We start from the raw sequence: 13,654 nt of genomic DNA, 5'->3' as shown, positions 1-13,654 counted from the left end.
CGGCCGAGGTTCTGGTATTGGACGAGGAAGTGGACAAGGCTCTGGTGCCGGACAAGGAAGCGGGCGCGGCTCCGGTGCGGGACAAGGAAGTGGACGAGGTCCTGGTATTGGACGAGGAAGTGGACACGGTTCCGGTACAGGACAAGGGAGTGGACGAGGTTCTGGTGCTGGACAAGGTGGCGGACAAGGTTCCGGTGTGGGGCAAGGAAGCGGGAGAGGTTCTGGTGCAGGACAAGGTGCCGCAGTGGGACGAGGAAGCGGTCGAGGTTCCGGTGCGGGACAAGGCAGCGGGAAAGGTTTTGGTGTTGGACAAGGTTCTGGAGTGGGACACAGAAGCGGGAAAGGTTCTGGTACAGGACAAGGCACTGGACAAGGTTCTGGTAGCGGACAAGGAAGTGGAAGAGGTTCTGGTGCGGGACACGGAAGTGGGAGAGGTTCTGGTGCGGGACAAGGCTCCGGAGTGGGACAAGGAAGTGGTCGAGGTTCCGGTGCGGGACAAGGCAGCGGTAAAGGTTCAGGAACTGGACGAGGTTCCGGTGCAGGACAAGGCAGCGGTAAAGGTTCAGGAGCTGGACAAGGTTCCGGAGTGGGACAAGGAAGCGGGAGAGGTTCTGGTGCGGGACAAGGCAGCGGTAAAGGTTCAGGAGCTGGACAAGGTTCCGGAGTGGGACAAGGAAGCGGGAGAGGTTCTGGTGCAGGACAAGGTAGTGGTCAAGGTTCCGGCGCAGGACGAGGCAGCGGGAGAGGTTCTGGTGTTGGACAAGGTAGCGGACAAGGTTCCGGGGCAGGACAAGGAAGCGGAAGAGGTTCCGATGCAGGAAAGGGAAGTGGGCGAGGTTCTGGTGTTGGGCAAGGAAGTGGTCAAGGTTCCGGTGCTGGACAAGGCAGCGGGAGAGGTTCTGGTGTGGGACAAGGCTCCGGAGTGGGACAAGAAAGCGGACGAGGGTCCGGTGCGGGACAAGGAAGTGGGAGAGGTTCTGGTGCGGGACAAGGTTCCGGAGTGGGACAAGGAAGCGGTCGAGGTTCCGGTGCGGGACAAGGCAGCGGGAGAGGTTCTGGTGCTGGACAAGGTTCCGGAGTGGGACAAGGAAGCGGGAGAGGTTCTGGTGCGGGACAAGGCAGCGGGAAAGGTTCTGGTGTTAGACAAGGTTCCGGAGTGGGACAAAGAAGCGGGAAAGATTCTAGTACAGGACAAGGCACTGGACACGGTTCTGGTAGCGGACAGGGAAGTGGGAGAGGTTCTGGTGCGGGACAAGGCTCCGGAGTGGGACAAGGAAGCGGTCGAGGTTCCGGTGCGGGACAAGGCAGCGGTAAAGGTTCAGGAGCTGGACAAGGTTCCGGTGCAGGACAAGGCAGTGATAAACGTTCAGGAGCTGGACAAGGTTCCGGAGTGGGACAAGGAAGCGGGAGAGGTTCTGGTGTGGGACAAGGCTCCGGAGTGGGACAAGGAAGCGGACGAGGTTCCGGTGCGGGACAGGGAAGTGGGAGAGGTTCTGGTGCGGGACAAGGTTCCGGAGTGGGACAAGGAAGCGGTCGAGGTTCCGGTGCGGGACAAGGCAGCGGTAAAGGTTCAGGAGCTGAACAAGGTTCCGAAGTGGGACAAGGAAGCGGGAGAGGTTCTGGTGCAGGACAAGGCAGTGGACAAGGTTCCGGTATCGGACAGGGAAGTGGGAGGGGTTCTGGTGCGGGACAGGGAAGCGGACAAGGTTCTGGTGTAGGGCGAGGAAGTGGACAAGGTAGCGGCCAAGGTTCCGGTGCGGGACAAGGCAGCGGGAGAGGTTCTGGTGCTGGACAAGGTAGTGGACAAGGTTCCGGTGCGGGACAAGGTTCTGGTGTAGGACGAGGAAGTGGACAAGGTTCTGGTGCGGGACAGGGAAGCGGGCGAGGTTCTGGTACGGGACAAGGAAGCGGAAGAGGTTCTGGTGTTGGACAAGGTTCCGGAGTGGGACAAGGAAGCGGGAGAGGTTCTGGTACTGGACAAGGTTCCGGTGCGGGACAGGAAAGCGGGCGAGGTTCTGGTGCTGGACAAGGTTCCGGTGCGGGACAGGGAAGCGGGCGAGGTTCTGGTACGGGACAAGGAAGCGGAAGAGGTTCTGGTGTTGGACAAGGTTCCGGAGTGGGACAAGGAAGCGGAAGAGGTTCTGGTGCTGGACAAGGTTCCGGTGCGGGACAGGGAAGCGGGAGAGGTTCTGGTGCTGGACAAGGTAGTGGACAAGGTTCCGGTTCGGGACAAGGTTCTGGTGTAGGACGAGGAAGTGGACAAGGTTCTGGTGCGGGGCAGGGAAGCGGGCGAGGTTCTGGTACGGGACAAGGAAGTGGAAGAGGTTCTGGTGTTGGACAAGGTTCCGGAGTGGGACAAGGAAGCGGTCGAGGTTCCGGTGTGGGACAAGGCAGCGGTAAAGGTTCAGGAGCTGGACAAGGTTCCGAAGTGGGACAAGGAAGCGGGAGAGGTTCTGGTGCGGGACAGGGCAGTGGACAAGGTTCTGGTGTAGGGCGAGGAAGTGGACAAGGTTCTGGTGCAGGACAAGGAAGCGGGCGAGGTTCTGGTACGGGACAAGGAAGCGGAAAAGGTTCTGGTGTTGGACAAGGTTCCGGAGTGGGACAAGGAAGCGGGAGAGGTTCTGGTGCGGGACAGGGCAGTGGACAAGGTTCTGGTGTAGGGCGAGGAAGTGGACAAGGTTCTGGTGCAGGACAAGGAAGCGGGCGAGGTTCTGGTACGGGACAAGGAAGCGGAAAAGGTTCTGGTGTTGGACAAGGTTCCGGAGTGGGACAAGGAAGCGGGAGAGGTTCTGGTGCGGGACAGGGCAGTGGACAAGGTTCTGGTGTAGGGCGGGGAAGTGGACAAGGTTCTGGTGCTGGACAAGGAAGTGGGCAGGGTTTTGGTGCTGGACAAGGTAGTGGACAAGGTTCCGGTGCGGGACAAGGTTCTGGTGTAGGACGAGGAAGTGGACAAGGTTCTGGTGCGGGACAGGGAAGCGGGCGAGGTTCTGGTACGGGACAAGGAAGCGGGAAAGGTTCTGGTGCTGGCCAAGGTTCCGGAGTGGGACAAGGAAGCGGGAGAGGTTCTGGTGCGGGACAGGGCAGTGGACAAGGTTCTGGTGTAGGGCGGGGAAGTGGACAAGGTTCTGGTGCTGGACAAGGAAGTGGGCAGGGTTTTGGTGCTGGACAAGGTAGTGGACAAGGTTCCGGTGCGGGACAAGGTTCTGGTGTAGGACGAGGAAGTGGACAAGGTTCTGGTGCGGGACAGGGAAGCGGGCGAGGTTCTGGTACGGGACAAGGAAGCGGGAAAGGTTCTGGTGCTGGCCAAGGTTCCGGAGTGGGACAAGGAAGCGGGAGAGGTTCTGGTGCGGGACAGGGCAGTGGCCAAGGTTCTGGTGCTGGACAAGGAAGTGGGCATGGGTCTGGTGCAGGAAAAGACTTAGGAACTCTCTTAGGTAAAGTTAAACTTTAATTTTTATGCTTCAGCCTTACGAACGGATCTACGTGAGGGGTCTCTTACAGAAATTCATTCTATACACATACGGGCCATGATTCTAATACTCCTAAAAAATTTATTTTTCTGCGCAGGTGGAGTTCTATGAAAGTCCTCTGAGACGTCAAAGCTCCGTGTGAGCCTTGCAGATAATGCCTAGGAATTCATCGGGAAGTCTATTTATAAGCCATCTCTTTCAACCAAACGCACAATTCCCAATAAAATGCATAATTCTTAGTTCTAAGTCAGATTTTATTATCTGCACTATTGGCACATTTCAACAAATCTCGCATTGTTGTTCATTTTTATCAACGAAGTTTATGACCTATCTATACTGTATGAGTGAGAAAAATATAGCATGACGAATAATTATGAATGTTTATTCTCTACCCTAACCATAATCTCAAGTATGTTGCAATCTAATCCATATTTCTCACAAGCCCCATCCAATATCTTACATTTATTGATAGACTATCTGCGATTCATATCGATCCAGATTAATTGCCAGTAAACTTTCATGATCACTCCCCACTCCTTGGGTATCATCACGAATCACGAAGTTGAAATAGCCGCTGCGTTGATTCTTGAGTCCAGTGTCTCGTTGTCGATCGATCGATAAAGACTTGACAGCTAGACTCAACGAATAATCAAGCGCTCATGAAGAATAATTGAGGATTAATCAGGTGAATTACGTGAAACAATGTGGAAACTTATTCTACTTGTCGTGGTCACGTTGACCTCGGCAATGGAACTCGTCGATCATACTCCGTTGAATGTACGTATCTATAATTCCATAAACATCCAAAGTTTCAATTATTACATGTCAATCTAATGGCCTATCATATCATCGCTTGTTCAAGATATCTGTTTGGTCTTTCTAAGACCTCTTGAAATACAATGATATGTGGTTTTTTTAAAAATACAAATAAAAAATGAATTGTCGTTTATTTTCTTCAGTTTTACTCATTCGAAACTCATCAAAAAAATATATTTTATACGCATTTGTAGACTTACTGAGCGATATTTTGCGAACATTTTAGAACACAACGCCTCACGTTTATGGTTTCGAAATCGATTATGAGAATAATCAATTTTTGTTGGACGGAAAACCTTTTCGTTACGTTTCCGGAAGTTTCCACTACTTTCGTACACCGAAGGTCTATTGGCGGGACAGATTGAGGAAGATGAGGGCTGCGGGTCTCAATGCCGTTTCAACGTGAGTCTTTGTTACGTGTGAGATAACGAAGTGTTAACTGAACATCGATTTCGATTTTATCATACAATCTATTTCTGTAATATTTTTTCTGTAAAAACCCCATTATTTACTCTCTACAAAATACAATGGGCAATAATACAAACATTGGAGACAAGATATCTGTTTAGCCCCCCCCCCCCGTTTTAATTCTCTTTAGTATTTTTAGGTGTTCGTATTATATAGCAAAACAATGATAGAATTATTCACCTTTTATTATTCACAAAAGGCTGCAACCAACGCCTATTATCATGAGACTCAACCATTCATTTTCCATTTATTTGCATAGAATGGTATGAGGTATACTCTCATTTTTTTTTAAGGATTTGACCCCCATATAATGCCCATATGGCCCCCATAAGAACGTATAGAAATATGAACAAATTAGAGAGATAGGGATAATAATGAGGGCCCATTAGAGACAGTGATAAAGGTCACCGTAAGAGTCAGCATCAGGGACATCTCCTAAATTTTCTAACATCAAAACCCATTGATCTTTGTTATACCATAATTTCGATTAATAAATCTATGAGAAGCACGCGAGTTGAATCTATCATAGAAATCAGAAAAAACAATCCAATTTCGACTGCATTTCAATGTAATTCTCTAGCGAATGCGTTAGGTTTCCCTCTTGACTTTTTCGATAAGTGATTATTTGTAATGATAATAGTTACGTAGAGTGGAGTCTCCATCAGCCAAGGCCAAACGTCTGGCGATGGGACGGCGAAGCGGACATTGTAGAATTCCTCAGAATCGCCCAAGAGGAGGATCTCCTGGTTCTGCTGCGACCAGGCCCGTACATTTGCGCTGAACGTGACCTTGGGGGTCTGCCGCCCTGGCTGATGACCCTCGTGCCGGATATAAAAATGCGGACCAATGACGCTCGTTACATGGGGTACGTCGAGGTGTACTTCCAACAGCTATTGACTCGGGTGGAGCCTCTTCTCAGGGGTAACGGTGGACCTATTATCATGGTCCAAATTGAGAATGAGTACGGAAGCTTCCCCGCGTGCGATGTGAAGTACAGGGAGGCTCTGCGTGACATCATCACACGGTATGTGGGGAACAAGGCACTCTTGTACACGACTGACGGGTCTGGAACGTCTTATCTTCGCTGCGGAGTTGTTGCCGGGGCTTATGCCACCGTTGACTTCGGGGCTAGTGCGAATGTCACGAGTTCGTTCGGTGCTATGCGAAAATATCAGCCAAATGTAATTATTTCAGTCTTTTTGAAAGCTGTCGTTGCAATTTTCCGCAACAGATTTCAGTATTTCAGCGCTAACAGAGTTTTTTGTGAAAATTACTGTCAATTAGGCAATTTAATTATTAGTTTATTATTTTGAGGATCACAGAAAAGCTGTAGTTCTTAGTCATTTTCAGTGAAATGACATGGGCTTGTCATATGAATGCACCTAAACGAAAATTCATGACTCTTTAGAATTGAAGAATTAGAAAACTGATAGATAATGTTATTCCACCAACGTCAGTGGGAAACGTAGGTTAGCTTCAATTTCACGTGCGTTTTATAATTTGTCATTTATCAGAAGTTATCGAATCTCAGTGATATTGAGACCGCGTCAGACTTGGTAACAGAGTCAAGGTACTTTGGTTCTGGAATTCAATACTTTGGATTCTTAAGAGAAAAACCCACACGGAAAAATTTATAGTCTGAAAAATATATTAAAAAATATCTTAAGTTGGCCCAATTTATATTTTTAAAAATATATAAAATATATGTTTCGTATATTTTTTATATGTTCTCTATAAATTTCATAAATACATGAAATTGGCCCATATCATATATTTTTTAAATATATTTTTTTAATGGGGGACCTTGAAGTTGACATCCTTGTCTCCTCAAATTATCTTTATTAATTGTGGTATGACATAAAAACTTGGGAAACCTCATCTCTGCTCCGTCACGAATCGTCACAAATTACAGAATCTCCTCCCCTCCTCAATGGTTCTTATTTTAGGAACCCATTTTTCTCTTTGTAACATTCTTCATATTGATGTATTAACATTTCTTCTACACACAGAAAAATCTAAACGTCAATTACACTCAAGAAGTCGTTTTTCGTGTATTTTACGCTTGAAGTTGAAGCGTGAATTACTCTCAAAATCACCGTGATTACGATTACGTAAACGTAATTTACAATTTTGTATTCGTAACCTACGATTTTCTCCGCATTTTACAACGATGAAAAAGAAGGTATTTCAAGCGCAAAATACGATGTTTTTTTCGTAAATTACGCATAAGCAAATCGTAAAATACGTTTCTATTAACATCGTAATTTACGATTTCTTAAGCGTGAAGTGCGCTCAGTGAAACGTAAAAGCTCTGTTTGGGCGTAATTTACGTTTAGGGTTTTCAGGGTGTACTTCTCCGGGCCATTTCGCGGTTCACAACAGTTTTAATTCCAAAAATAAAGTAAGCTACTCAATCATCTTCATTCCGACAACCTTCTAAGTGGTAAATGCACTCCTCATCGGGGCAATTTATTCTTTTCCATTTATGCAAATACTAAAAAACATGATAAATCATTACAATTCACGCCTATTAAGATAATCACTGTTTGCGATAACAAACCAAAAATATTCAATAATTCAAAGATAATCTTATTCTATATAATTTGGGTGTCAATAGAAATTTTCATTGGAAAATATTCTATAGTAAAAGGCAATAGAATACGATTTTTCTGTACAACTTATTCTATTGAGATATTAATAGAATTTCCTCGGTTTAGATTTCCCAAGTTTTTTTGCTTGATTTTCTCGATTAAAAGAAATTAAAAATATAATGAGAAAAATTTGGAAAATTTGAGTCGAAGAAATTCTATAGAAAATATTTCAATAGAATAAATTTATGGAAAAATCGAATTCTATGGACTTTGTCTGCAAAATATTTTTTTTGACCAGTCCAATAGAATCGAAGAAGCCAAAAACTAATAGAAAGTTCAATAGAAATCCAATAGAATCGTCTAACCAATTTGCTAAATTTTTTCGTGAGTGATATTCTAGGATTTTACGTGCGTGATTTTTAGTATTTATCGCCTAAATGTCGATTTGAATGTGAAAAAAATTGGTCACCACCGCACTAGTTTAGGCGATTACGCGGGGAATTAAGGAGGTACCGCCCCTGGCATGGGCGATGCCATTTTTTCAAGGGTTTTTAATCATCCAAGGGTTGTTAATGTTTTTAGAGGTTCGATAGTCATCAAAGCTATTTCAAAGAAATTGGCCACCAACGCACTAGTTTAGGCGATTGGCAAAATAATTAAATTTCGTAATGTTGTTTTACGTAAATTATGATACAGGGGCCTCTCGTCAATTCGGAATACTACACGGGCTGGTTGACCCACTGGGACGAAGCCTTCCAGAGGGTCTCGACCGCCGCCTTCATAAAGACCCTCAAGGCAATGTTGAACCTGAACGCCTCCATCAATCTCTACATGATGTACGGCGGAACGAACTTTGGTTTTACCGCTGGGGCCAACGGCGGCGAGAATCAGTACACCCCGCAAATAACATCTTACGATTACGACGCACCTTTAACCGAAGCGGGTGATCCCACAGATAAATATTTCGCACTGCATGATGCACTCGCCGAGGTACGCCAGATAACCCGAGTCCAATGATTGAGATGAGAATCCGTTGATTATTTTCTCTTTGTTTGTCAGTACCTGCCGATGCCGAATTTGTCGTTGCCCACGGCTGCACCGAAGGGTAATTACGGAGTTGTTGGGCTCCAACCAGTTACGAGGCTGTTTGATAGTCAGGCGAGGCGTCTGGCAGCGAAGGTTGGGTTCCATAAGACGGCTCCGACTTTCGAGCAGTTGGATTTGCCGACTGGAGTCGTTCTTTACGAGACTGAACTTCCGGCCGGGCTCAAAGATCCTGCCGTTCTCAGTGCTGATGTCGCGGACAGAGCGCTCGTTTATCTTGATGATTATTTGGTCGGGACTTTGAGCCGAACGCTGAAGCTCAAGGCGCTGAGCTTGCAGAATCCCTATGCGAAGAGAATTCAGATTCTTGTGGAGAGTCAGGGACATTTGAATTTTGGGAGCGTTGTTCAGGATTGGAAGGTAAATTTACCTTCGAAGCATGGGTAAATCTCGAATCGAAAATGAAATGTCGAAATCGAAAATGAGATCTCGAACGAATGGAGAAAGTAAGACGGTTTTCATGAGGACAATCGACTTGCGTCGAATTTTCATGAAGCCCGCTTAACAAACGAAAGAGAATTGAATACCATTCTATGAAACATGAATAAACGAATCATAATTGTCCAAATCATTTAGGTCAGAGGAAAATAGAATAATTCTACTTTCTTAATATTGCGTTTACTAAGGTTTTCTTCGAACAAAGTTGATCAGAATTAATAGCTAGAATTATGAGATTATCTCACATTTTTGACGTTAAGGATAGGAGAATCTGAATGCAATATAGTGAAAATGATGATCGATTTTTTCACTTTGAACAAAGAATATTAATATCCAAATACAAAATTTCTGATATGAATAAAAAGAAGCTGTCACTCAATATTCCAAATGAAGTTTTAATTTTTAATTTAGTGCTGAAAACACGCGATGACAATATTCTAAGCGCGGAATTATATTGATGAGATGAACAACAGATTAATTGAATTACCGTGTGAACTAACTCAAAATTGATAACAATGGCACGCACTTTTGCCAGAGTATCAACAAACATTGAATTCCAGAAATTCACACTCTAAAGTGTGTTCTAGGAGGAATTGAATAGTAATTATGATTAAAATCTTATTCAGTGAGCGTAGGAATTAGAACATAACCAAATCATTTATTGTAATATGAAAATTTAACAGCAGATGGATTAGGACATACAATTCTCATCGGTCGTATTGCTTTTTGCAGTAATAATGATTATGAACACATTTTAAATAAATTATATAAATACATTGCTAATTTATCAATATAACTTTGTCAAGTAATCTCTCTCACTTCAGGGTATCTTCAACGCAAAAGTTGATGGCAAACCTCTGAAAAACTGGAACGTGAGCTCCTTCCCACTGGACAACCTGCAACCGGTGGGAAACTTCTCCGTTACGAGTTTCACATCCGGCAATCAAGTGAACGGTCCCTTCATCCTTCGAGCGTCATTCAAGGTGGAGGGGCCACCCCTGGACACGTACCTCAGTACGAAAGAATGGGGTAAAGGTGTTGCTTACGTCAACGGACACAATCTCGGGAGGTACTGGCCGAAGACTGGACCGCAGGTCACACTTTACGTGCCCGGAACATGGCTCAAGACTGGTATTAACGAACTTATCGTGATTGAGTATGAGTATGTGCCTGCTGAACTGAGAATGGTATTCCAGGGGGTTCCCAATCTGGGGAGATCCCACATGAGAGTCAAAAATGATTGAGTTGTCAAATGTAATTATCATATTTTTTATATGAATTACTAATAGTCGCAGTGTACACGATGTTACAAATAAATACTAAAATACACTGATAGACTGATTCATTTATTCTAAACGAGATTCGTTAACTATTAACGAATGGTAGAGTTGAATATGACCAAATGAATATTCGTTAATAGTTAACGAATGGTTCACTTGGTAACTGAAAATCGAGTCAAACAAAGCTCCTCAAATGTACATTCGTTAACTATTAACGAATGAACATTAAATGTTTATAATATGGGCCAATTACATCTATTTTTTTTATATTCTTCAATTTAATTTTTTATATAGGGGAGGTTGGGGTAAAATGGACACTTTTGACTTTTTTAAAAATGTTAATGACAGCTTGAAATGTTGATGAAATTCAATTTTTTTTTTCAATGCAAAGAACATTTCTTTCCCTTTGTGATGAGCCTAAGCTGAGCTCAATTGATAAATTTGTTTCTGAGTTATGAGTAATTTAAAAAAAGTCCAGTGTTCATTTTACCCCATCCTCCCCTATTCTTAATTGATATTTTGAAAGATATGTAAAAAAATATATAAAATACATGTTTCATGTATATTTTTATATATCTTTAAAAATATAAATTTTTCCATGTGGGCAATCTGGGGAGATAGCACATGAGTGTCAAAAATGATTGAGTTGTTAACTGTAATTATCACATTTTTTATTTTTTATATGAGTTACGAATAGTCGCGATGTACACGATGTTACAAATAAATACTAAAATACTCCGTTGATTTTCTTGTATGTAGTGCATTATATTGTCCTCTTCGTTGCAAACTTCGTAAAAAGATGAATGATCGTTTCTCTCCACACGGATATTCATTCCACTGAAAACCCAAGGACTAGTCTCTATTCATTGCATTTTAAAAGTACAAAAATGACGAAGCGTGACGATGCCGTAAAAATCGTTCTGGACAATATTGCCCCAGTGATAGCGCAGAATTTAGTTCTTACGAACTATCAGCGTGAATGGAGAGAGTAATATCCTCCAGGTGATAAATGAGATATCGTCGCGACGGGATGTCCGCTCATCGCGACTGTTAGGATTGAGTTAAAAGTGTGCGGCACCCATCAACATGTTTATGAAGGTGTTATTCATTGTCATCGAACATCACCTGAGAAACTCCGCCTACTGTTACGCGGGGAATTAAGGACAACCGCCCCCGGCATGCGCGATGCCGTTTTTTTTCTTATCCAAGGGTTTTTGATGTTTTTAAATGTTCGATAGTGATCAAAGGTATTTCACACCTCTTCTCGGTCAGATCTTGTGCGAATTCATTGTGACAGTGGTGGGAAATGTCGGGGGTTGAGCTTTGCGAGCAAGAGGCGCCGCTTGATCTGAGCTTTCGGGGGAGCAAGGGATTTCGATCTGTTGGGGATAAAAAATTGCCCTGTGGTGCCTGTGGCAAGTATTTCGATCGTCCGTCGTTGCTGAAGAGACACATTCGGACGCATACTGGTATGCATTGCATGCACTTATTCATTTATTTGTTTATTTATTTAATGCGTTTAATTCAATCGAACAATGTTTTTCGAATTAAAAGAGAATATGACGATCTTTAAAGCAGTTTACACACCGATGGTGAAATTCCTTGTGAAACACGATTGTTTATCTTCATGAGGCTTCCTCATACTCTTGCTTGATCTTTAAAAAATACTGAAGGATTATTAGTGTTGAATATTAATAACTCATCATCGCATTTAATTCCTTCATAATCAACGGAAATTTCATGAGATCTCATTGAATTAATGCATATCATTTTTTTATTTAACTCTAGATTGGCCCCCCTGTGGGGGAAACCACGCCACGCGTCTTTTTTCTTTAATTATAATTGACTGGCTAACCGGATAAATTCAAAAAAATTTGGCTTTGTCAATTGATGTGTCTAAAAAATTATAGTAGTTTTTAGAACAACATATTTTCCAAAATTCCTAAAGAAAGCAAATTATTTCGGACAGATGAATTATTTTTTCCCATGTTAAACGAAATTGCCCATGACGCGACGTTGCCGGAAACTCGCTAAACGCGCCCGGGCGGTGTAGAGTGAATTCGGCAACGCTGAAGCCTAAATAATGGCGGGGAATCCCCGTGGAGGACCAAAGTCGCAAGGTGGCGTTTGGTGACGAGACTAGAGTTAAAATGACTATTGACCACTTTTCAATGAATATCTCAGAATCTAAGGGAGATAGAAAAATTTTTGTTAAAACCTTTTTTGGAGAACCGATTGAGTTCTACAACAAATGTAATTACGAAAATTTCGTTATCTCCCTTAGATTCGGAAATATTCCTCAAAAACTCGACTGGGAGACAAGTCGACTTGAATCGTTTTTCGCTACTGAATTAAAATGTAGATTTAACTTCTTAAAATCGTTCAACCTCTCTATTTTTTAAAATTATATTCACTAGGTGAGAAACCCCACGGATGTTCAGTCTGCGGAAAAATGTTCAGCACAAGTAGTTCCCTGAACACTCACGTGAGAATTCATACTGGCGAACGTCCGCACGAGTGCTCCATATGCGGAAAACGCTTCACTGCCTCTTCCAATCTGTACTACCATCGCATGACTCATTACAAGGTAACTTGCACTCTCTCGATTACAAAACAGTAAATTAATGGGATTGAACGTGTCATCAGGAGAAGCCCCACAAATGCAATAACTGCGAGAGGTCCTTCCCCACTCCTGGGGATCTGCGAGCTCATAATTACTCGCATACGGGCAACTGGCCGTTCAAATGCCCAGTCTGCGGAAGGGGTTTCTGCAAGCCCGGAGCTTTTCATCATCATGTGGAACTGCACAGTGGTGGGTGTAATCCCCCTAGTCCTCTAATTTTTAGAGTTCATTAATTTATTTTTTGTCATACCTGCCTCAAAGTGAATTCTCGTGCGTAAAGCGTCGTTATAGATTTAAATTTTTCTTTAGAAATTCTTGGGTGTAAATTTTCCAAGTCTTTCTGCTATATTTTTATTGTTATCTCGTAATAAAATCCAAGACAAAAAACTTGGGAAGTGCATGCCCAAAAATTCTTATAGAAAAATTGCCAACAGAATAAGTTTTATAGAAAAATCAACATCTATAGAGAATTATCTAATGAAAAATGAATGGGGAAGTCGCAAAATTTTTTTATAAAATTACCGCAAAAAACAAATAGAATTGTGTTGAAAAACTTATTTAATATTGTATTCTTTGTCTCAAAGTAAACCGTTATTCTTTAGTTAGAAATAAATAAACTGAAGTATCCCAAATTGCTGAGATTGGGTCCATATTACTCGTCCATTCTTTCGTAAATAACATATGAAAAGAAGAATGCAAAAAAATTCGCGTCGGGCATTACAATAAATTATATTAAATTATCATTAAAATAAAAAAATCTCGTTTGAGAAAAATTCACTGTTTGTCTCGAAATGGCTTCCGCTCCACGATTACTTGACCTGTTTGTCAATTGTTCTCCAAATTTTTTCACCATGAATTTTCATT

General features: G+C 43.0%; 2 protein-coding genes across 2 annotated transcripts; both read left to right on the top strand.

Moving 5' to 3' along the window:
- Positions 1–4,058: 4,058 nt before the first annotated feature.
- On the top strand, positions 4,059–10,222 carry LOC107035557 (beta-galactosidase). Its single transcript, XM_015253029.1, has 6 exons — positions 4,059–4,247; positions 4,513–4,688; positions 5,395–5,935; positions 8,042–8,335; positions 8,405–8,809; positions 9,712–10,222. Exons 1-6 carry the CDS (start codon positions 4,173–4,175, stop codon positions 10,129–10,131), a joined length of 1,911 nt encoding a protein of 636 aa, XP_015108515.1. The 5' UTR covers positions 4,059–4,172; the 3' UTR covers positions 10,132–10,222.
- Positions 10,223–11,473: 1,251 nt separating this feature from the next.
- Positions 11,474–13,023, top strand: LOC107035537 (putative zinc finger protein 702). Its single transcript, XM_015253005.1, has 3 exons — positions 11,474–11,636; positions 12,585–12,754; positions 12,814–13,023. The coding sequence occupies exons 1-3, from the start codon at positions 11,474–11,476 to the stop codon at positions 13,021–13,023; spliced, it is 543 nt and encodes a 180-aa protein (XP_015108491.1).
- Positions 13,024–13,654: the final 631 nt, after the last annotated feature.

The sequence above is a fragment of the Diachasma alloeum genome, unplaced genomic scaffold (assembly GCF_001412515.2).
Source record: "Diachasma alloeum isolate Michigan unplaced genomic scaffold, Dall2.0 Dall_scaffold_00199, whole genome shotgun sequence".
NCBI lineage: Eukaryota > Metazoa > Arthropoda > Insecta > Hymenoptera > Braconidae > Diachasma > Diachasma alloeum.
The sequence above is the reverse complement of the archived record's forward strand: the minus strand, read 5'-3'. Positions and strand labels throughout refer to the sequence as shown.

What these genes read in the sequence shown, in the direction of transcription:
- LOC107035557 (XM_015253029.1), top strand. Translation starts at nt 4,173, where the DNA reads ATGTGGAAACTTATTCTACTTGTCGTGGTCACGTTGACCTCGGCAATG. An exon ending in TCGATCATACTCCGTTGAAT is followed by an intron (nt 4,248 to 4,512) that starts GTACGTATCTAT and finishes CGAACATTTTAG; the next exon opens with AACACAACGCCTCACGTTTA. An exon ending in GGTCTCAATGCCGTTTCAAC is followed by an intron (nt 4,689 to 5,394) that starts GTGAGTCTTTGT and finishes TAATGATAATAG; the next exon opens with TTACGTAGAGTGGAGTCTCC.
- LOC107035537 (XM_015253005.1), top strand. Translation starts at nt 11,474, where the DNA reads ATGTCGGGGGTTGAGCTTTGCGAGCAAGAGGCGCCGCTTGATCTGAGC. An exon ending in ACACATTCGGACGCATACTG is followed by an intron (nt 11,637 to 12,584) that starts GTATGCATTGCA and finishes TATATTCACTAG; the next exon opens with GTGAGAAACCCCACGGATGT. An exon ending in ATCGCATGACTCATTACAAG is followed by an intron (nt 12,755 to 12,813) that starts GTAACTTGCACT and finishes ACGTGTCATCAG; the next exon opens with GAGAAGCCCCACAAATGCAA.